At 41.0% G+C, this 21833-nt stretch overlaps 1 protein-coding gene across 7 annotated transcripts in view; it reads left to right on the top strand.

The window, feature by feature from the left end:
* Positions 1 to 21833, top strand: part of TWF1 (twinfilin actin binding protein 1) — a 39847-nt gene that overhangs the window by 4140 nt on the left and 13874 nt on the right. For 4 of the 7 annotated variants that reach the window (XM_087967909.1, XM_087967904.1, XM_087967907.1 and 1 more), the window contains 4 exons: positions 13916 to 13993; positions 16527 to 16705; positions 17890 to 17985; positions 18864 to 18968. In XM_087967909.1, the coding sequence (XP_087824035.1) occupies positions 16538 to 16705; positions 17890 to 17985; positions 18864 to 18968 (369 nt within the window). In that variant the 5' untranslated portion in view covers positions 13916 to 13993; positions 16527 to 16537. Of the gene's footprint in view, positions 1 to 10055; positions 10467 to 12089; positions 12766 to 13915; positions 13994 to 16526; positions 16706 to 17889; positions 17986 to 18863; positions 18969 to 21833 lie in introns of those variants that run through there. The other 3 variants (XM_087967905.1, XM_087967910.1, XM_087967906.1) reach the window with 3 other exon arrangements.

Raw genomic sequence — 21833 nt, 5'->3', positions numbered from 1 at the left:
GAAGCCTGTGTAGATTGCGTCTATTGCTTTTTCCTGATCGAGTTGTGTAGTCCATATGTTTTTGCAGTGTAAGAGTTGCAGATTAGATAGATAGATAGATAGATAGGTAGATAGATAGATAGATAGATAGATAGATAGATAGATGATGGATGGAGGGGGAGGGATGGAGGGATGGATGGACAGATGGATTAGTGGATTAGTATCAATTTCTTATTCGAATCTCTTCTTCTTAACAATCCAAGTCAATTAAAACTGTCAATGTGAGAGGAAGAAAAGTCAATTCCATTTCCTTTCCCTTTCTTTTTCGCCGCTTAAGATTTTTTTCAGGAATAGTACTCGTCTTTAAAGTTCAGGTTCCAGGTACCTTAAATAGATGTTCTCCACTCAACCCGGTCAGTCAAGTTTTCTCCTTTAAACTTCCTCCTGCACAATCTTGTCCGGTCAGGTTCTTCTTTGAGGTGGCCATTTCTGACCACTGCTGCAACCACCTTTGGGAAAGGGAGTAATGGCCATCAGAGGAGGAGAGATGCAGCTCTCCTCAACCCAGCTGATGGCTCCCCCTTCTTCACCACCTCTACGGGGTGGCTTCAGCTTCAAATCTGGGCGACTAGGCGCACTCCAGCGGCGAGCACGGATCAAAACCATGCACAATTGCGATTTCAGTCCGTTGCCAAAGAAGCCTGAACCGGAAGTCCCAAAGCTGTAATTTTTATGGCCCCTTCTCCTCTTGCTATCCAAGAGGCGCTGAAGTATTCCCCGTTAGGAGAATGAGTGCACTCAGGGAAACGTAGTGAGAGTGATGTTGAATAACACACAACCAGCATACAGGTACACTGAATAGTAAAATGTAGGTTTTACTTCCAGTAAATGGGTAAACAAAATTCAACAAACAGTCCAAATCATACACAGTTAAAGCAGTTAGTAACAGTCCAGTCAGTCCAGGGATAATCCAAAAACGAAGTCAAGTATCATAAACAAAGTTCAGTAAATGGAGTTTGCTAACAGTTGCAAGACTCACAGTAATCCAAGCAGAACGACGATCAGGCAAAATGGCAAAACAGGAAATGCAAGAGGAGAGAGACCAGGTTTCTGGCTCCATCTTTTGGCCGTTGGAGGAACCTCAGCCAATCACAATTACAGCATTCTCTTAAAAGGTACAACAGTATTAAATAACTATCTTGATTTATATATTTCCAACCCAACTGTTAGGTGACTATCATTCCTAACGAGGTGACAAGTTTCTAGACATCTGGCTCCAGTCCTCCAGTTGTATATCATGTACAAGTTATACAGATTCAATATAAGGTTTAAGATATTCAGGTTACATCAAAAAGGATTACTTATACCAACTCCCGCCCCCTTCTTCTTCTATTGAAGAATGGCAGATACATGGATCTGACAGGGATGGATGGATGGATGGATGGATGGATAGAGGGAGGGAGGGAGGGAGGGAGGAATAGATACTGTAGATAGATGAGACAGAGACAGAGAGAAAGATAGAGGGAGACACACAGACACACAGACACCCTTTTCCCATGGAAAATAAAACTTGGAGCCACAAAACCTGGGTAGGCATGGCTGGGTGTGTGTGTGTCGTGACTGAGTGGGAGTGATATCAAGTTGGCCACACCCACCCAGGTTTTGTGGCTCCCTGTGTTTTATTTTCTGTGGGAAACTGGTCCAAATATCTCTTTGAGTGTTTAATGTTGCAGACCCCTGACCTAGCCCTTCCCCCTCATGAAGGACATGCTCAACCATCTGATAAGAAGAAAAGAGTTTACAAAGCTAGACCTTTGAGAAGTCTACTACTGTGTGTGGATAAAAGAGGGTGATGAATGGAAAACCGCCTTCAATTGCCTGTTAGCAGCTTCCAATTTAAGGTTATGCCATTTGGGCTACAGGGAGCCCCAGCAGTGTTTATGCAACTCATTAATGAGGTGCTGCATGAGCACCTATATAAGGGAGTTCTAGTTTATTTGGGTGATATTCTCATCTTCAACAAGACAATGGAGGAACATATCAAACTAGTGCAACAAGTATTGAAAAAACTCCTAGATGCTAAGCTTTATGCCAAGCTGTCAAAGTGTGAATCCCACAAGACCTTAGACTACCTGGGCTACCAAGTGTCAAATAAGGGGATAGACATTTTTTATTTTTTTTATTTCTACAAACATATCACACTGACATGGAAAAACCCCTCATCTGAAGATGAGCTGTGGCAGTAACCAAAATGGCTGCCACAAAGACAGTCTGAATACCTAAGACTGTGCAGGAGTGGAGAGACTGTGAATGGTGTGCGATCTGGGTGAGAATACTTTTGAATTGTTACTTAACCCCAATAAAGAAATCAGAAAAGAGAACTCATAAGGATTTTTGGATTATCAGTGACTTAATACAGGAGAAGAATGTGTAATATACTAAAAAAATTAATCTTAAAAATGGAAGACGGAAGGAAAGTAAAAGGAAGGAAGAATAAAGCAAAAATTTGATTTTGTGATTGGGCAGGATTTAGCTGTGGATAGACATTATTTAAAATGCTGCAATCGATTTGCAAAAAGGAATATAAATGACAAATTTGATAACAAAAGACTAAAGAGATTGGGGTGGTGAAAGTGGAAACTGATTTAAGAGTGCCACCTGCTGTCAAAAAAAAAACCTGTAGATCCCGAAAGTTTTGAAAGGACCTGATTTAAGAAGAATTGAAAGAAAGAATTAAAGGAATTGTATTATTAAAGGACCCCAGAAAGTCATAATATAAAACCTAACTGGTGGAGAAATCTATAAAGGTATCACCCTGGGATTATTCAAAGATAGACTGATCAACTGTGGGATGTAAAGTTTGCTGGATGTTGGATTTATATTTTGAAAAGCGATGCTAGTTTGAATAAAAGACTGTTGGACAATTGAACCCCTCCCCTTATCTCGATGTATATTTAGTGAAACAAAAGCTAGTATGTTAATTCCCCCCACCCCTTCTGTAGAAACTATCTTTTTCACAGTTTCCCAGGGCATACCTAATTTCCACACCCCACACCCCTTTTAGAACGAACTTTTCCAGAGATTCCCAGGACACATCTCACTATGGAATTTTTATGATCTTCTCATCTCCTGGCTGTGCCTCTCAGAGGTGATAGGTTCCGGCCATCTGGGTTTTCTCCCTCCATTGTATCATGTGTGGGTTATACAAATTCGATATAAGATTAAATATATTCAGGTTACATCAAGAAAGGATTTCTTTATCAGTCTCCCCCCTTTTCTTCTTCCACTGAATACATGGATCTGAATTCTTCCACTGAATACATGGATCTGACATCTTGCCCTCCTTAAAAAACAGTTAGGTCTACCTGGAAAAAACAAAAATCATGCATTACATTTGCAATTCAGGATGATTTATCAGGGTATTTTAGGTGGAACTTTCATAGTAATGTGGGTGCTTTTACGTGTCGTTTGGCTACCCACTCATTTTCTGAGGAAGGAAGATGTTTCCAAGCTACTAAATATTGTGTGGATCCATGGTGAGTGCGTGAATCAAGTATATCTTTAATTTCAAAATGTTGTTCCCCATGTACCATGATGGGGGAAGGCAGGTTCTGAGGTTTGAAGTGATCTCTGGTTTGAGCAAGCTACAGTGAAATACTGGATGAATCTGCCTAAGTGTTTTTGGAAGTTGAAGCTCTACTGTCACGGGGTTAATATTTCTGGAGATGGGGAATGGCCAATGAATTTTGGTGCTAATTTCTTAGAGGGTTGTAATGATATTAAGAATTTTGTGGACAAATATACACGGTCCCCAATCTTGAAAGGTTTAGGTTCGCAACATTTTTTGTCTGCTTGAGTTTTGAAAACTGCTCTAGCTTCCTGTAAAGATAATCTTACCACTGGCCACATGGCTTGTAAGTTATTCATCCACTCCTTAAGGGAGGGGATTTCAGGATCTTTGGTGGGTAGTTCCGGCATGGGGTTGAATTCTTGGCCCGTGGCTACCTGGAATGGGGTGAACCCGTGCTACTATGGACTGAGTTATTGTATGCTACCTCTGCAAAAGGAAGAAGGTCAGTCTAATTGTCCTGTTGGTAATTAATAAAGCATATTAAATATTGTTCTAATACGCTGTTAACTCTCTCTGTCGAGCCATCCGTTTCTGGGTGACTTGATGATGACAACCCCTGGGTGGAGCCTAATAGGTTTAAAAACACCCACCAAAATATGAACTGAACACCCTATCTGAGATAAACCATTGGGGAGCTCCGTGAAGGTGACAAATGTGCATTAGGAACATCTTTGCTAATTCCTTGGCAGTTGGGATCTTTTGGCATGGAATAAAGTGAACCTGTTTGGAAAAAAGATCAGTTACAACCCAAATGACAGTATTCCCAGCACTTTCGGGAAGCTCCACTATAAAGTCCATAGAGATCTCTTTCCAGGGTGTAGAAGGGTCTGCTACTGTTTGTAAAAGTCCAGGATATTTTCCTTGTCTTCTCTTTGCAGCAGCACAGGTGGGGCAGCTCGCAACATAGTTTTCAATGTCCTTTTTAAGGGACAGCCACCAAAATTGTCTTTTGATGAGGAACAAGGTTTTTACAAACCCAAAGTGTCCCGCTATTTTGGAGTTGTGGCAGCATTTCATGAGGTCCATTCTCTGGCTTGCAGGGACATAAAGTTTGTTTTCTACCCAAGCCAGTCCATCTTTGAATAAACAAGTGTTTTTGTTAGCCTGGAGCCAGTCATCCTTAAGTAGTGCCTCCTTAAATATTGACGTCTTTGTGTCTTCAGTCAGGGATGATTTTTTTTTTCTCTTGTGCCCGGGTGATTGGATCATCGGTTTTATAACCTCAATCTTTTTGCTGTTGTGTTGGGGTTTTCTGGACAGTGCATCTGCTAAGAAGTTCTTTCTCCCAGGAAAATATTTGAGAGTGAAATTAAATCATTTAAAGTATTGAGCCCACCTTGCTTGTTTTTCGGAGAGTTTCCATGGATTTCTTAGGGCTTCCAGATTTTTGTGATCAGTCCATACTTCAAAGGGGATTTGGTTTCCTTCCAGGAAATGTCTCCATGTGAGCATTGCCCACCACACAGCATATGCCTCTTTCTCCCATATGGCCCATCTTTGCTCTGTTTCCGTCAGTTTCTTGGATTTACATGGTTGTAATTGTCCATTTCCATTCATTTGGAGGAGGACTGCTCCAACTACAACATCACTAGCGTCTGCTTGGATGACAAAAGGTTGTTCAGGATCTGGGTGCTTAAGGACCAGTTCTGCTGAGAATAGACATTTGAGTTTCTCGAATGCTGCTTGGCATTCCATTGTCCAGATAAGGGGTTGCCTTGGTTTGGGTTTCTCCCCCCTCCTTCATTTTTAGCAAGTTCGTGATAGGGAGGGTGATGGTTGCAAAAACTGGAATGAATTGGCGATAAAAGTTCGCAAACCCCAGGAAGCTTTGCAGTTGTTTGCGGGTGTGCAGTGGGTCCCAGTCCATTACAGCTTTTACTTTCTGTGGGTCCATCTCTATTCCCTCATGGGATATTCTATACCCCAAGTAGTCAATTTTTTCTTGGTGGAATTTGCATTTAGAGAGTTTTGCATATAGTTTAGCGTCTAAGAGTTTTGTGAGGACTGCACGGAGTAGCTTGATGTGTTCTTCCATCGTTTTCGTGTAGATTAAAATATCATCAAGATACACTAGAACCCCTTTATATAAAAATTCATGAAGGGTTTCATTGATCAATTGCATAAACACGGCAGGCTCTCCTTGCAGTCCAAAGGGGAACACTTTAAATTGGTAGCATCCCAATGGTGTGTTAAAAGCTGTCTTCCACTCATCCCCTGGGTTTGGAAATTCTGCCCATATTCTTGCATGTAGGTGAGGACTTGTGCCAGGAAAAATCCCAGTTTCTGGGGGTCCCCATCAAATTTTACTCCCAGGGGTGGGACCTTCCTCTGCAGTTGTATGTCTCTGGGTTGGCCAAGGTCAATCCCCTGTTCTGGGGCATTTAGGGGTCGAGTACCTAGTATGGCTGCTGGTTCTTCAGCTTGTCCCGCTGCCCAATCATTCTCAGCTGAATCCAGGGTGGTGGCTTGGGTTCTCTCATTTTCTGGTTCCCTCGCTCTCCTGTGTTGGCGTCCTGGTGCATCCCTCACCTCGAGGTTCTCCAGGGCTTCCTTCATGAAGCAATTTATGTACCGTCTCAAGTCGGTCATTGGCCGGTGGCTCCTTGCCCCATCCTTCCTGATCCAATAGGGCCTCCAGCTCCAAGACAATTGGGCTGATTTGCTACCTTTTGTGGAAGTAGCCTACAATAATGCAGTCCACAGCAGCACTTGACTAACTCCTTTCCAAATGACTCGTGGGATGGACTTTGTGCCCATGCTTGAGTTAGCTAGAGTGCCTCCGTCCTCAGTGTCCCTAACCAAATGGATAGACTAGTTATTACGTATCTGATTACGTATCTGATATTAGCACAATTGAGAAAGTCCAGAAATATTTCACAAGAAGAGTTCTCCACTCTTCTACTCGTTGTAGAATACCTTATGCCACCAGACTTGAAATTCTAGAACTAGAAAACCTTGAATTACGCCGTCTTCGGTCTGACTTAAGCATGGTATATAAAATCATACATTGCAATGTCCTACCTGTCAATGAATACTTCAGCTTCAACCATAACAACACAAGAGCACACAATAGATACAAACTCAAAGTAAACCGCACCAAACTTGATTGCAGGAAATACGACTTCAGCAATAGAGTGGTCAATGTCTGGAATACTCTACCCGACTCTGTAGTTTCTTCCCCAAACCCCAAAAACTTTAACCTTAGACTGTCTACCATTGACCTCACCCCTTTCCTAAGAGGTCTGTAGGGGGCGTGCATAAGCGCACCAACGTGCCTACCCTCCCTGTCCTATTGTTTCTCTATTCTTTTATTTTTCTTATATGTACCCATTTCATGTATTCACAACTATGTATACACTTATACTTATTATCTTGGAAACAATTGACAAATCAAATAAATAAAATAAATAAATAAAATAGTTAAAACAGGGATGGGAAAATACCAAATGTGCCCTCATCCAAGCCGCTGAGAAATACAAACGCCAGGCAGACAAGCACCGATCTCCCCAAGCCCCCTTTAAAGTGGGAGATTGGGTCTACTTGTCCACTAAATACCTTAGATTAAAGTTGCCTTCAGAGAAGCTGGGACCAAAATTCCTAGGACCGTTTCCCATAGTGAAAGTAATAAATCTGGTAACTGTGCAACTAAGTCCCCCTCACTTGTTAGAGAAAGTGCACCCTGTCTTTCATAGTAGCTTATTGAAACCGGCTGCTTGCTCACAAATAAAACCAAGAAATCAACCCACTCCAGGCCAATCACAGTATAAGGGGAAACACATTATGAATTAAAGAAAATATTAGACTCTAAATTACACAGGGGTCGGTTACAATACCTCATCCATTGGAAGCGGTACCCTTTGTCTGGGTGGAGAGTTAGGATGTAAACGCAGATAGGTTGGTGAGAGAGTTTCACGAGAAATTTCCCGATAAGCCCAAGGGGCCCCCTGGGGGGAGAAGAGTTGGTTAACTCTGATCCCTAACCTCCTGTCACTTGTCTCATTTCAGGACGTTCTCATTGCTTGAGGGGAGGCAGTCTGTCAGCCCCGGATCCATCTTGAGACAGATTCCGGGCTGCCATAGCAAGGGATGGGTAAGCTGTGGGAATGGGAGAGTAGTGAAGGGAGTATAGCCACAACAACATTCTTTCACCAGTGATCAAGGACAAGCGGCTGGCACCTGGAGGGGAGTGACTAGAATTTGGCGGCAGTTGAGGCAGGAGGTTGATTGGACAATGTGATCTGAGAGTCACTAAATGGGGCAGGGGGTGAGTTTTAGTGTGGAGGGGGGAAACACAGGAATTCAGATTCAGGTTTTCCCCAGATGTGGCAACATGACTACTCTAATAAATTCTTACTTTGATGGACTTTGTCTCGAAGTTCTGAATTGTTTGGAGTTTACTTGGAATACTGACATAGAGAAAAGGAGAGGAAAACAAAACATTCAGGTTTACACCCTGGTCACTCCCACCATAAATCTAAAGTCAAACGAGGGAAGGCACAAATCTTAACAAACACATTACTGGTTGCATAGAAGATAGAGAAGAAAAATCAACGTTCCTATATATACATATTTCCCTTTTCTTTTTAAGTACAGTAGAACCTCTGTTCTACAGTCACGACTGTTGAATTTTCAATGGTGATGTTAGACTTTTCCCATCGGTTCATTTTCCGGGCAGGAAAATGGACAGCCGTCAGTGGCTGAAAGGTTGGACAGCGACCTGTAAAACCAACAGCAGGAACTTGCCTAGTCTGCCGTCAAAAATGTCCTTGAATTCAGTTTGCAGTTCCACTCTCATTGTTGTCATCTTCTTGTATGGTGTGTATGGTCACTTCCACTTCTATGACTTCAATCCACTCTATTCTGAGCAGGCTGGGTAATTCTTTGTCCATGATAGTTAGTGGCAGCTGTGCCTGAGCAAAGCCCATTCTACACAATTTTTTTGCTCGCATCTTCTTCTTACCAGCCAGTATGGGCCTCTTGTCCCATGCCATGAGCAAATCTCCTAGAGGGTGTTCCTATCACAATCCTTGATCTACAGCTTCCCATGTTCCCCTTCTGATGTGGGGCTCATTTAGCTTAGTCAGTCACAGCCTGTCACTTTTCCCTAACAGAAACCCCTGCGCTCTGGCTATATGTTCCAGCCTGTTAGAAAAGGCACAGGGGGCAGGATTCAGTTGTGATTGGGAGAAGGGCCTTCCTCACTTTCCCAGTAACTCTCTTTACTACCCTTGCCCCAAATGGCCAAGGTCCAGGGAAACCCACCCACAGACACAAAGGGTCTGCTGCCAGCAAGGTGGAGGCTTACCCAGGCCAGGTCCGTTGGTCAGATTAGCTTGGAGTCCTGTCTTGGGGTGCCAAATTGTTACAAGAAATATCCACCTGGCTCAGTTCTAAGCTGAGAGAAAGACACTGGAAACATGGAGGCTGTTTGGAAAGATGGTTTATTGTTGAAGCAAAACCAAATGTGATTCTGGGCGGCTGACCAAATGGAGTTGAGAGTGGGTGGGTTTTATACCTTCTTTGGCCTTTGTATTTGAGCTTCCTGTTCCTGTGCAAGAACATGTCTTTTAATATTCTATTGGCTGTTATCAGATTCCTATGGGGTCATGTAGGGGTTATGTAGGGGTCATAGCTGGCTCCATAGGCAAAAGAAGAAATGCAAATCCTAGGTACTTGTCTGAGCTAATCTGGTCAACCTCTGATTTATTGTTTATATGACCTCCCATGTTTCTGTGACTGGGGGTAGTGCAATGAAGGGGTCTGAAACGGTGTTGAGCAACTCCTATTGTGACTAATGACTTTCATCTTGGGTGAGGGGCTGCTTTCTAATCCTATCATTCTGCCTTTGTTAGCTTTGCTGCAAGGAGTTTCAAAATATCCTGACTTGAATGGATTACTAAATCTGCATTTCTAAAAGCTGGCCGCCTCAGTTTCTGCTTGGGGGGTATTAAGAAAGACTGAGTCTGCATTCTGCCTTTAAGAGCATGTTCCTTCATTTCTCCTTTAGGGAAATAAAATATTTTGTCTCTTTTAATATTTCATTCTTGGGTGGGGGGTGTGCTGACTTTCTACAACAGTATTTCGGTAAAAAATAAGTCTTAATTTTAATGTTGCCATTAAAATGCCCCTAGTTATAGGTTCAAAAATGAAGTCTATTGCAACAATAAAAACAGTCCTGTGACACCTTAAGAACTAGCCAATTGATTATTGTAAAAGGAAGATTCTGGAGCTGAATTTGAATACATTTTTTTTGCTTTCAAGCAAAGTGTTCATAGGGTTTATTTTTTGTTAAGTTTTTAGATGAAACATTTAATATGGGGAGGTCACATATAAGGAAGGACAAGACCTTAAACTAAATTTCTCATCCTTATGTCTCTGTGGATATTTTGTTTTCTTTTCAGTTGACATACAGTTGTAATAAAGAGGGAGTAAACTGTTCTAGACTAGGATTAGTTTGAAAAGGAGGCTCTGGTGCAATTCTACGCAAAGGTCTTGGGAATGACATGAATCAAAGCTAGTAGGATTGACTTGGACCTCAGCACGTCCGGGATCGCCCGCTATCTTGTAAGAAAAGTTGCAAGACGAGTCTCGGACCGCCCCTTTTTTCCCAGCGAGCGGCACTAGGATGCAATCTAAAGGTAACTGAGGTCAGCGCTCCCCGTGGCTCCCGGTGCAATTCCAGCCGGAAGGAGCTGCCGGCTCGGCGAAGGCGGGTGAGTGGTGGCAAAGTGTCATGTGAGCGTCCTGCGTCGATCTGGGCTGTTGGTGGTGTCTCCTACCTTTGCCCGCTGCCCAGAGTTGCAAGTGCGAATAGCTGCTATTGCTGAAGTCATGTCCCACCAAACTGGCATTCAAGGTACAGTACAGTATCTTTCGTGGCAATCTGTGGTTTCGGATTTCCTCCTTTTATTTATTTGTTTTTGGATTTCCTAAACACCACTAACACCCTCCCCCCCCCCGTGCACCGGAGGGGCTCTGCTAGGGCTCATTGGGAGGGGGGGAGTTCTGGCATTTAGATTTCATTCATTCGCCCAATACGCAGACTTGCGATTCCCGTCTGTAGAATTTATGCCTATATTTTTAGAAGAAAGCGAGGGATGCCTCTAAGTATGTGCGGAGTGCTTTGCGTTACTGCTCAGTTTTGTTGATTGAGGAAGGGCGGGGGGGTCTACATCAGCAACTTAATTCCGGACAAGAGAAGCGGAGACCTGGTTGATATGCTTTCAATGTCCGGTCTTTTCTCAGTTCTTCTCACTGGCTATTGAAGCCATAAAGTGATCGAGTCGTTCCAAAGTCCGTCCAAAAGTATTTTGTTATTGTACATAGCAAACACACAAAGCACCGTGTAGCGACGGGCTTTGTAGAAGAGGCTCGTCTTTTAATTGCCACCAGGTGACGTTGCAAAGGAAGTGGAGAGGAGGGAGAAGAGTGGAGGCGGCGGCGGCGGCTTGCGCTGGCCTCTTGGGAGTCGCACCTCCTTGCCGACGAGGCGAAGTTTCCGAGCAAAACGATTAGAGCTGGAAACCAATATGACGGAGGTTGTTTTGGACGAAGCTTAGTTCAACTGTCGCAAGCTCGTATTTGACTACTGCAGCGCCTTATATGGCAAATGTTAACTTTATCCTCATTTTTTTCTGTGTGTGAGCAAATTCGAAACAAACTCAGTTGCGGGATTTACGTCCGATTGCCCTGCAACGGGAAAGAAACCTTAATAGCTAATAACCTGGCGAGAGTCTGAAACATCATCTAGCCCAGGGGTGTCCAACCTTGGCAACTTTAAGCCTGGAGGACTTCAACTCCCAGAATTCCCCAGCCAGCTTTTAGATTCTAGCCTGTCATAATTTAGCTTACAGGATTTTATGAATCGAGTCTGTGTGGTCAATTGATGGCAGAGGTCCCCAAACTCTTCAGCTCATCCCTTCATGCAGTTTTGGGTTATTCATCAACCCCAAACATTTATTATATTTAAATAATGTAACAAATACTACTTTTAATAGTACTACTACAAATATTTACCCCTTGGATAGTCCCATCCACCCTGGTGGATCACTTTGGGAAGACCTGGTTTATAACCAAGATGTGAGCAAACATTGGAAAGTTGGTTAATTTCAATAACCATAGTTAACAGCTGGTAAGGCAGTTGGATTGACAAGGCCAATGGCAGGAATTTAGTGAAGTTTCTTCCTTCAGTGAGAAAGGGATAGAAAAGCCACAATGGAAAAATAGAAATCCATTGAATTAATTGATATATATATAAATTGAAAATTCCAACCAGAATAGGAAAATGAGGGTTGACAAAACAACCCTCTGTCCTAAATATGCATTTTGTCACTCATCTGGAGAATGTGTTTTAGGTCTGCAACTTTAAACACTCAAAAGGGAGCCACAAAACCTGAGTGGGCATGGCCAACTCAACATCACTCCTCCCCACCCACACATGACCCCCCCTAGCCACGCCTACCCAGCTGGTCATTAGAGCAGAGAACCAGTTGTTAAAAAACACCCAGAACCACAAAACCCTTTCTCCCCCTCCCTCCCTACCCCTCCCTCTCCCCCTTTCTCTCCCTCTCCTCCCCTCTCTGTCTCCCTGTATATCTCTGTGTGTCTCTCTCTCCCCTTCTCCCTCTGTCTCTTCCCCTCTCCCTCTCTCTTCCCTCTCTCTGTATCTCCTTCTGTGTGTCTCTCTCTCTCACTGTCCCTCTATCTTCCTCTGTCTCTGTATCTCTCTCTTTGTCTCTCCCCCTATCTTCCCATCTCTCCCTCTCTATCTCCCCTTCTCTATTTCTCTCTGTGTGTGTCTCACTCTTCTCTCTCTTGGAAACCTGAGGCTGGACCAATCTGGCGAACTCTCCTTGGGGCTCTTCACTATTCCTTTCTTTTTGGCAACTTTTTGGAAATCTGGGCTGGCTGAGGAATGAGTGCGAGCCATGGCGGAAACTTCCCTTCGGGAGACCCTCCTCCCTCTCTTCTCGCAACCCACTGGTCGGTTACAGTTGTGAGAGGAGGAGGAGGGGAAGGAGGGTCGTCCGAAGGGAAGCCTCTGCTGCGGCTAATGCTCCTTCCTTAGCTGGCTTTCTGACAGAGAGAGACACAGATACAGAGAGATAGAGAGAGACAGAGAGAGGGGGAGACTGGCTGACGGATGAGCATCATTGGTGAGGACACGCTGGCTTTCTCTGAGCCTTATTCCCGGGGTGGCATTCAGGGTTTTGTGGGGCCAGCCCTCTTTTCCCGCTGTCCTGAGCTGCTTTACTGCAGCGGAATGGTGCCGCTGGCGGCTTTAATTGAAAACCGTTCTCTGGGTGGCAAAAGTCTCCCATGCAAGTTTTAAAGCCATGACTGAGTGCTGCAGGCCATCCCCCTTTCCGTTGTCCCGTCCTCTTGGATCCCATTCCCAGTCCTTGTGTTAGAGAGGCCGGATTGGGCCAGTGTCTCAGTGTCTCCCCAAGCGACGGAGGCACGCCCAGCACCAATAAGCTCCAGCAAGAGTGGGGTGCTGGAGAATCAGCCCTGGCCGCTTCTCTATCCCCCACCGTCGCCTTTATTTTCTCAGGCCAGGCAAGGAGTGAGTGAGAGGAGAGGGCGAGGGGCGGGACTGGCCAGTGATCACCCAACAGGGAGCCACAGCAGAGGGCCCAAAGAGCCGCATGCGTTCCGGAGCCACGGGTTGCAGACACCCTGCTATAAGGAATAGGGATGATGTACCAGAAGGATAAATAGATAAGCAAAGAAAGCTGCAAACCAAAGTTCTTTCAACAATCTTTGCACTCTACAATTAAGGATGTCTTCTGGAAGCTGAATAAAGATTTGGGACTTTTAATAGATTTCCAGGAAAATAAATTATTTCCTCTGCTCTTTTGTCTTTCTTTAAGAAAAGGGGTAATTCTTCCAAACTTGTGTTCAGGCTTTGGCTGCTTTCTAAAACTGTTTGTCATGTGCCTGTAGAAACTAGATCAGATCCGGTTGCCATGATTGTAACATAGTAACATTTATGTGACTCTTTCTATGCTATTCTGCAGGAGAATGTATTTTTGTCTTGCTATGTTGACTTATTCTCAATGCCAGCAGCTGAAGGCATATGCAAATTACTTAAATGCTATTAACTTTGTGGATTTATTACATGTACAGGTATATTATACAATATAAAATGAAATTTCTGATTATGCTAGTTTATTTAGTTTGAATTTATGAGGTGAACAGGACATCATTTGTAGCATAAAATATCTAACAGTGCAGGTCATGTGAAAATATATTTCAGATTCCTGAAACCCATTGTTCCTTTTCTTTGTTTTATCTTTCTTTCAGCTAATGAAGAAGTCAAAGAAACCTTTGCCAGAGCTAGGAATGGCCAATACAGGTTTTTAAAAATAGTTATTGAAAATGGTATGTATCATTTTCCTTTCTGATACTTTCTCACAGTGTTGCCTAAATGAATGAAGGAAAATTGGTGAAGTGGTGGATGAATGTATTGTTTCTGAGTCTTTGGAACAAGGCAGTGCTTGTCAATAGAAATTGCCTATGTCTTAGGTCAGGGGTCTCCAACCTTGGCAATTTTAAGCCTGGTGGACTTCAACTCCCAGAATTCCCCAGCCAGCAAAGCTGGCTGGGGAATTCTGGGAGTTGAAGTCCACCAGGCTTAAAATTGCCAAGGTTGGAGACCCCTGTCTTAGGTGACGCTTTGCTTACGTCAGGCTTGACTCCTGGTGATAAGCTCCAGCTGAGGAAAGGTGGACCAAAAGACTTCTAAGCTCCCTTTGAAAACCCTATGTTCTATCACTAGTGACAGATTTGCATCAGGATTTTTCAAATTATGTTCCACAGCAGCAGTCCCCAACCTTTCCATCTTGGCAGATTTGAGAGGGGGAGGAAAGGGGATGGTTCCATGTGAGCAGCAGATGCGCATGTTGAGCATGCCCAGCTCCATTTGATCAAGCACTTACTGCTAGCACAAATGGAGCTTCCTGCATGATCACACATTCATGCAAGTGGAGCTGCGCGCACGCAAGCGCCCTTGTGTCCACCACTTACTCCAGTGGAACAGGGCACACATAAGCACCTGCCACTTGCACAGCCCAGTTCCAGGTGACAGCCTGGGGGTTGGAGACCCCCTGTTCTACAGAACACTAAGTTTAACAAGAGATTTCATGAAAGGCTAAGGGCAAAAACAGGGAGGAGAAGGGTCTTGAACAGAACTAATTTTCTGTCACCTTTGGATCAAGAGTTCTGGGTTTTTTTTTTTAACCAGCAGGTTCCATATCTTGAACTAGTTTGAAAATTCCTGATATATATTGCTTTTTTAGCAACAGCTTTTACCATATTTTTCAGAGTATAAGGCGCTCCGAAGTATAAGATGCACCTAGCTTTTGGGGAGGAAAACAAAGTGGGGGGGGGAAGAATCTGCCTCTGCCTCCCAGCAATTTGTCTCCTTGCAGCAAACAGCAAACACCCTGGTCAGCTTCAGCACAGCCTGATTAGCACCAGTAGCTGATCGTCAGTAGGATCGGCGTCCCGACAATCACTGGTTTCCGGCTGCAGGGATTGCCATCACCTACTGCTGCCTCCATGCACTCCATTTTTGGCCTCCACATCCCGTATTCAGCCTCCGTGTGCCCCGTTTTCTGCCCTTTCCAAGCGGTGGGGATCAGAACAGGTGGAAAATGGGACGCACAGAGGCAAAAAAAAACAACAGGCATGCTGAGACTGAAAATGGGGTGCGCAGAGGCGACAATAGGTGATGGCAATCCCTGCAGCCTGAAACGGCTGATCGTCGGGAGGCTGATCCTGCATACAATCAGCTGTTGTGCTAATCAGGCTGTGCTGAAGCTGACCAGGCAGTTTGCTGCAAAGAGGCAAATTGCTGGGAGGTAGAGGTCGAAGGGTGGGCCAATGGGTGGGTGGGGTTTTGGCAACATTTGCCGTATAAGACGCACAGACATTTCCATCCGCTTTTGGGGGTGGAAAAAGGGCTTCTTATACTCCGAAAAATACAGTAGATTTTCCACTGCATTTTTAAAGTTTCCAATCTGGACTACAGATTTAGAAACTTGCATCTTATTTTAATATTAAGTGAATTGTTATCTACAAAGAGAGTGAAAGGAGAAGGGCAGAACCAGAAGAAGAAGAATCAGTAGTAAAGTAATAGCCTAAAAACCAGGAGACTGACTTCTGGTCTTGCCCTAGGCATGAAAACTGGCTAGGGTGATTTGGACTAGTCACTTTCTCTCAGCTGACCCCATTTCACAGGGTGGTTGTTGTAGTGAAAATAGGATGAGAAAAGGGAATTATGTATGTTCACTGCCTTGAGATACTTATAAATTAATAAAGGCTACATAACAATATAATGAATTATATTGTATATTTGGTAATTAATAAAAATCATAGTCCCGGTGTCTTCTGTAAGTTTTAGTTCCAAGGCAAAAAATAGCTGTTCGTATGACACACTAATAACCAACCATATTTTTGTTTAAGGTGTATAATTCATGGTTCATGGTTCACCAGTTCATGGTTCACCAGTTCATGGTGCAGTTGGTTGAGTAAAGTCAGTTAGCCTAATTGTAAGTCATGGCTAAGTTAATAGTGTTTCATTCCAATATAGCCGCAATTCTGAACTGTACATTCTCTTAAATTTTTGTTGTTGTCTTGTCCCATTTCAAAAGGGGCTAGAAATTGAAGTCTCTTATCTACAGTACCTTAATTGCCTTTTGTAAGGAATTCTTAATAGCATATTTAGGTTTTAATGAATTCAGCATGACTACTACTTTTCCTAGCCTGATGCCTTTTGGATATGTTGGGAATGATAGATGCCAACTCTACAGTAGATCTTTAAGTAGTCTTCTGAGAAACATAAATATGTTTATTTAATGTAAATGTTGCTATCATTAGTACTTGGTCATTCATGTTTAATGTATTTTTACAGAGCAGCTTGTTATGGGATGTGCTAAGCAACCTGGTTCAACCTGGGAAAAAGATTATGACTCCTTTATTCTCCCTCTGCTTGAAGACAGACAACCATGTTATCTCCTGTACAGATTAGATTCCCAGAATGCCCAAGGACATGAATGGATTTTTATTGCATGGTCACCAGATCATTCTCCTGTACGTAACAGAATTAAATTGATGACAACAAACCATACATTAAACTTTTTAAATACATCTTTTTCTGCAAATTATTATTTGGTTATTCCCATACTTCACAGATCCATGTCTTCCACCTTCTCACTCTTAAAATCATATATTTCTTGGCTAACGGAGCCATTGGAAAGGATAGAACCAATTGAAACAGAAATAAATGCACATCTGTTCATGTGAATTTTTTATAATGATATGTTTTACTAGGCCTGGCATTCTGATATGCCTCTAGAATATTTTGGACTTTAATTCTGAAGTGCTGTTGTCACCATAGCCAGTGCCAATGAATTATGTAACTAATAATTCATCAGTTTGTGTAGAACAGTGATTCTTATTCTTATATTACGAGAAGCCCTTCCATCTGACCTATGAACAACTTTCAGCCCTCCCAGGTAAACCAGACAAATGTGCTAATTCTACTTTATCCTAAGGTTACATTAACAGAATCTTGCAAGCCTGGAAGTGTAAATCTCCTGCTGTCTCTCTTACAGTCTGAGAAATGGCAGTCTCTTATGAGCCCCTTTCTTTGCCTATTATCCAGCTGTGGACTATGCTGTCTCTTATCTGACCATTTCCTAGGCAGCTTCTCTCCCCTCCATCCCATTTTCCCATACAATTAAATAGACTTGTTTCAAATATGAGAATATGAAATTTTCCATCTGGGATTGATAGTGTTCCAAAAATTTGCATTATAATTTCCAGCAAGATCAGTAGCTAAAAATATTGAACCATATGGGGAGCACCAGATTGCCTGTTATTTTAATGAATAATGTATTTAGGAGGTAGTGGATATTGTACCCAAAGTTTTAAACTTTTGTAGAGAGTAAGATAACATCAATAATGTTGTTTTATAAATGATAAATTATACTTTTTGATAAAGAAATCAGTAATTGTTCATGTTTGCACATAGCTCAACATTTTACTATTATGTTTTCCTTCCTGTTATAATAATTTGCAATAATTTTGTACATTTATCATATATATACACTGATAAAAGGGAAAATTAAAACAAATATTTTCAAAATTAAACATTTATGTAAGAATAGAAGGATGGAAGAATTGTAAATCTATATGAAAAGTAGTTTTAGAATTTAATTTTCATTTAATTCAATTTTTAAAAATCCAAAGTTATCCCTTTTATGACCAATCAGGTTCGTCAAAAAATGTTATATGCAGCTACTCGGGCAACGTTAAAGAAAGAATTTGGAGGTGGACATATTAAAGATGAAGTATTTGGAACAAACAAGGTGTGTACTCTATAGAAGCTAACTTAGCCATTTAGATTACTTTATTGGCCAAGTGTGACTGGACACACAAGGAATTTATCTTGGTGTAAATACTCTCAGTATACATAAAGGTACATTTGTTAAGAATCAAGAATCATAATGTACAACACTTAATGATAGTCATAGGGTACAATCAACAATCAAATCATGCTAGGATACAGTCAAGTGGGAGGGGATGGGTGATAAGGAGTGGTGAGAAGATTAACAGTAATAGTAGTGTACACTTTGTAAATAGTTGAACAGTGTTGAGGGAATTATTTGTTTAGCAGAGTGATGGCTTTCGGGAAAAAACTATTCTTGTGTCTATTCTATTCTATTCTTGTTCTGGTGTACAGTGCTCTATAGCGTCGTTTTGAGGGAAGGAGTTGAAACAGTTTATGTCCGGGATGTGAGGGGTCTGTAAAAAATTTTTGTAAGTGATAATCTAAGAAGAAATAAGTTGTATTTTCATGTGTTAATTTGATATTTTGGGGAGGGCAGGGAAACTTAAACCTGTTGAAATATTTTTGTTGGGAAGAATTTTGTTGTTTGTTTCTTGGTTTGTTTTATCTCAGAGCAATTTGAGTTTTCCTTATTTCCTTTCTTGCCACATTGCCTTTTAAATGTCAGATGTTAGTAAAGCTGTTTTTGTATTCTGAGGCAGAGAGTCTATAAGATACTTGCTCCTCTGAGGTGGAGCATTTCTGAATGAGAGAACTTGGTGGTCTGGGAACACTCATAAGGGCTGTAGGATTGTATTAACTGTAAAGCAATATGTTTCTGAACTGAACTGCTTCTGAAGAAAATGTTGCAATTTGAAATTACCAATCGTGCAAACCTAATGGCTCTGTGTTTTTCAGGATGATGTTTCATTAAATGGTTATCGGAAATATTTAATGACTCAATCTTCCCCTGCTCCTTTGACAACAGCTGAAGAAGAACTTCGACAAATCAAGATTAGTGAGGTACTGCATCTTGGTTTGGAAGCCAAACTCTTTTTAGATAATTTAAAGCAAAGCCTGGATGTTAAATTTCCTACAGCCTGAAATGTTTTTTAACCGTTAAACTCTGTGTGTTTCCTTGTAAATACATTAAATAAGATTTATTTCTGACCAAATGTTCTTTGAATAGAAGCAAACCCCCCTCTTCTGCAATGCAGTTTAGTGACTGTTTTGTTTTTAATTATGAGGATTCTTTTAAACATAAAGCAGATGGCCCTTCAAACTATAACTATAATGACTATGACTATAATTGAGGATTCTTTTTTTAAAATAATTTTTATTGAAAATTAAGTTTTAAAAACATTGAACGTGGTGATCTTTTTGGCATGTATCTCAGTCTTTACATTATTGTATGAGCAAAAAGTCCACCCTCTTCTTAAGACGCCATTGCTGGACTCTACCTGGTTGGATAATTTCCGACCTGTCTCCATGGATTCTATCTTAGATATTATGTTGCAATATAAACTCTTCTTAAATTCTATTTCACATTTTTTAGACTTCCTTTCATATCCCTCCATTTATAAAAAATTTCCCATATTGCATGGAATTCTGAAGTGTCTCGCTTCTTCAGCTCTAACATCATATTATCTAACTCAGTGCACTGAAAAAAAATTCTATTATTACTTCATCGTTCAGTATTCTTTTTAACTTCCATGTTTGGGCAATTGATAATCTTGAAGCTGTAATAACATGAATGAATGAATGAATGAACGAATGACGAATGAATGAAATTATATATATATATATATATATATATATATATATATATATATATATGTATGTATGTATGTATGTATGTATGTATGTATGTATATGTATATGTATATGTATATGTATATGTATATGTATATGTATATGTAATGTATGTGTATATATATATATATATATATATATATATATATATATATATATATATGTATATGTATGTATATGTGTGTGTGTGTGTATGTATGTATGTGTGTATATATATATATATATATATATATATATATATATATATATATATATATATATATATATATATATATATATATATATATATTCATTCTTAAGTTTTCATGGGTACTTAAATGTGTGGTATTCAGCTTTGTTCGGTATTCTCCCCAAACAAAGCTGAATACCATACATGTAAGTATCATGAATGGTATTCATCATCAGGCTTCTGTATTTTGTTCAAGATGAACACAATACAGAAGCCTGATGATGGCAGATGAGATTCTGCCGAAACGTTGCTACAACTTTAAAAGCACAACTACAATGACGTGGGAGAATACCCGAAGAAGCTGAATACTATATATATATATATATATATATTATATATATATATATATATATATATATGTATGTATGTATGTATGTATGTATGTATGTATGTATGTATGTATGTATATTCATTCTTAAGTTTTCGCGGGTACTTACATGTATGGTATTCAGCTTTGTTCGGGTATTTTCCCACATCATTATAGTTGTGCTTTTAAAGTTGTAGCAACGTTTCGGCAGAATCTCATCTGCCATCATCAAGCTTCTGTATTGTGTTCGTCTGTGAGTCAGACTTTCTTGATTGGTCAATCAAGAGGCAGCACCGCAGCCAACCAGCCCAGCACACCAGCCCCCACCACCATTATTTATAGAGAGATGGCAACTCCGATCACACACTGCTTGCACTGGCACAAAGCTGAAAGCACCAGCCTGAGGATGGAGAGGGGGACCTCACCGAAACGTCGCCAAGATACTCTTAATCTTACACGGGAAAAGACCCGAACACACCTAGACCTACATACCTGTACCCGTGAAAATCTACAAAAACAAATATATATAAATATATATATAAAGATATATATAACGATATATATAAAGATATATGAATATGAATATAAATATAAATGCTTTTTTGAAATTCTCATTTATTATTCCCAATAAAAACATTTCTGGTGTATAATTTATTTTTAGGTCTAACATTTCTTCTCACCATTGCCATATTTTGTGCCAAAATTCTTGTATTTTCTTGCACTCCCACCCCATTCTTTCAAACATTTCCAGCATATAGGTGATTGAGAGCTCTCCATTTTGGCTAATCTGGTAGGTGGGAGATGCCATCTGTAAAACATCTTAAACAGGTTTTCTTTGTAGGATGTGGCTAATGTAATCTTTTTATTCTGATCCCAAATTTTCTGCCATTGATCCAAATTTATGTTATGGTCGAAATTTCTAGCCCAAGTTAACATTGGTTCTTTCACCTGCTCCTTACATTTTATAATCTAATAATTATTTATTCTTATAATTCTTTATTTGTTTCTTCTCTGATCCTAATAATATTTTGTCTAATATTGTATCTTGACAATTTATTCCCCATTCTTTTTTATCCCTTTCATATCTGGATTGTACTTGGAGATATGCCCACCATTCCAACGTTAAACCCTGCTGGTTAAGTTCCGATCTTTGTTTTAATTTTCCTACATCTGTTAGGATATCTTTATATGTGATTGCCTTTTTCTGGTTGTAGAGATTTGGATATGATACAGCTTCTAAGGGGGAAAGCCAGCTTGGAGTTTCCATATAGTTTTGTGATCTTATTTTATTCCAAATTGAGATTAGGGCTTGTCAGATTTTATGTCTCAAAAAATATTGGTGTGTCATATGTCTACTGGGCCACAGATATGCATGCCAGCCCTGTTGTAGATCGTGCCCTTCTAAAAGTAAGTCTTTTATTTTCCAATTTTATTCAATCCTTAATCCATGTTAGGGTGGCCGCTTGATAATTAAATTCCCAACCCGGAAAACCTAATCCCCCTTTCTTTTGCATCTTGTAAATGTTTTAATTTGATTCTT

The sequence above is a fragment of the Notechis scutatus genome, chromosome 6 (assembly GCF_049901735.1).
Source record: "Notechis scutatus isolate UNSWTSFEM ecotype Mainland chromosome 6, rNotScu1.2, whole genome shotgun sequence".
Classification (NCBI taxonomy): domain Eukaryota; kingdom Metazoa; phylum Chordata; class Lepidosauria; order Squamata; family Elapidae; genus Notechis; species Notechis scutatus.
This window is presented reverse-complemented; position numbering and strand designations above follow the sequence as displayed.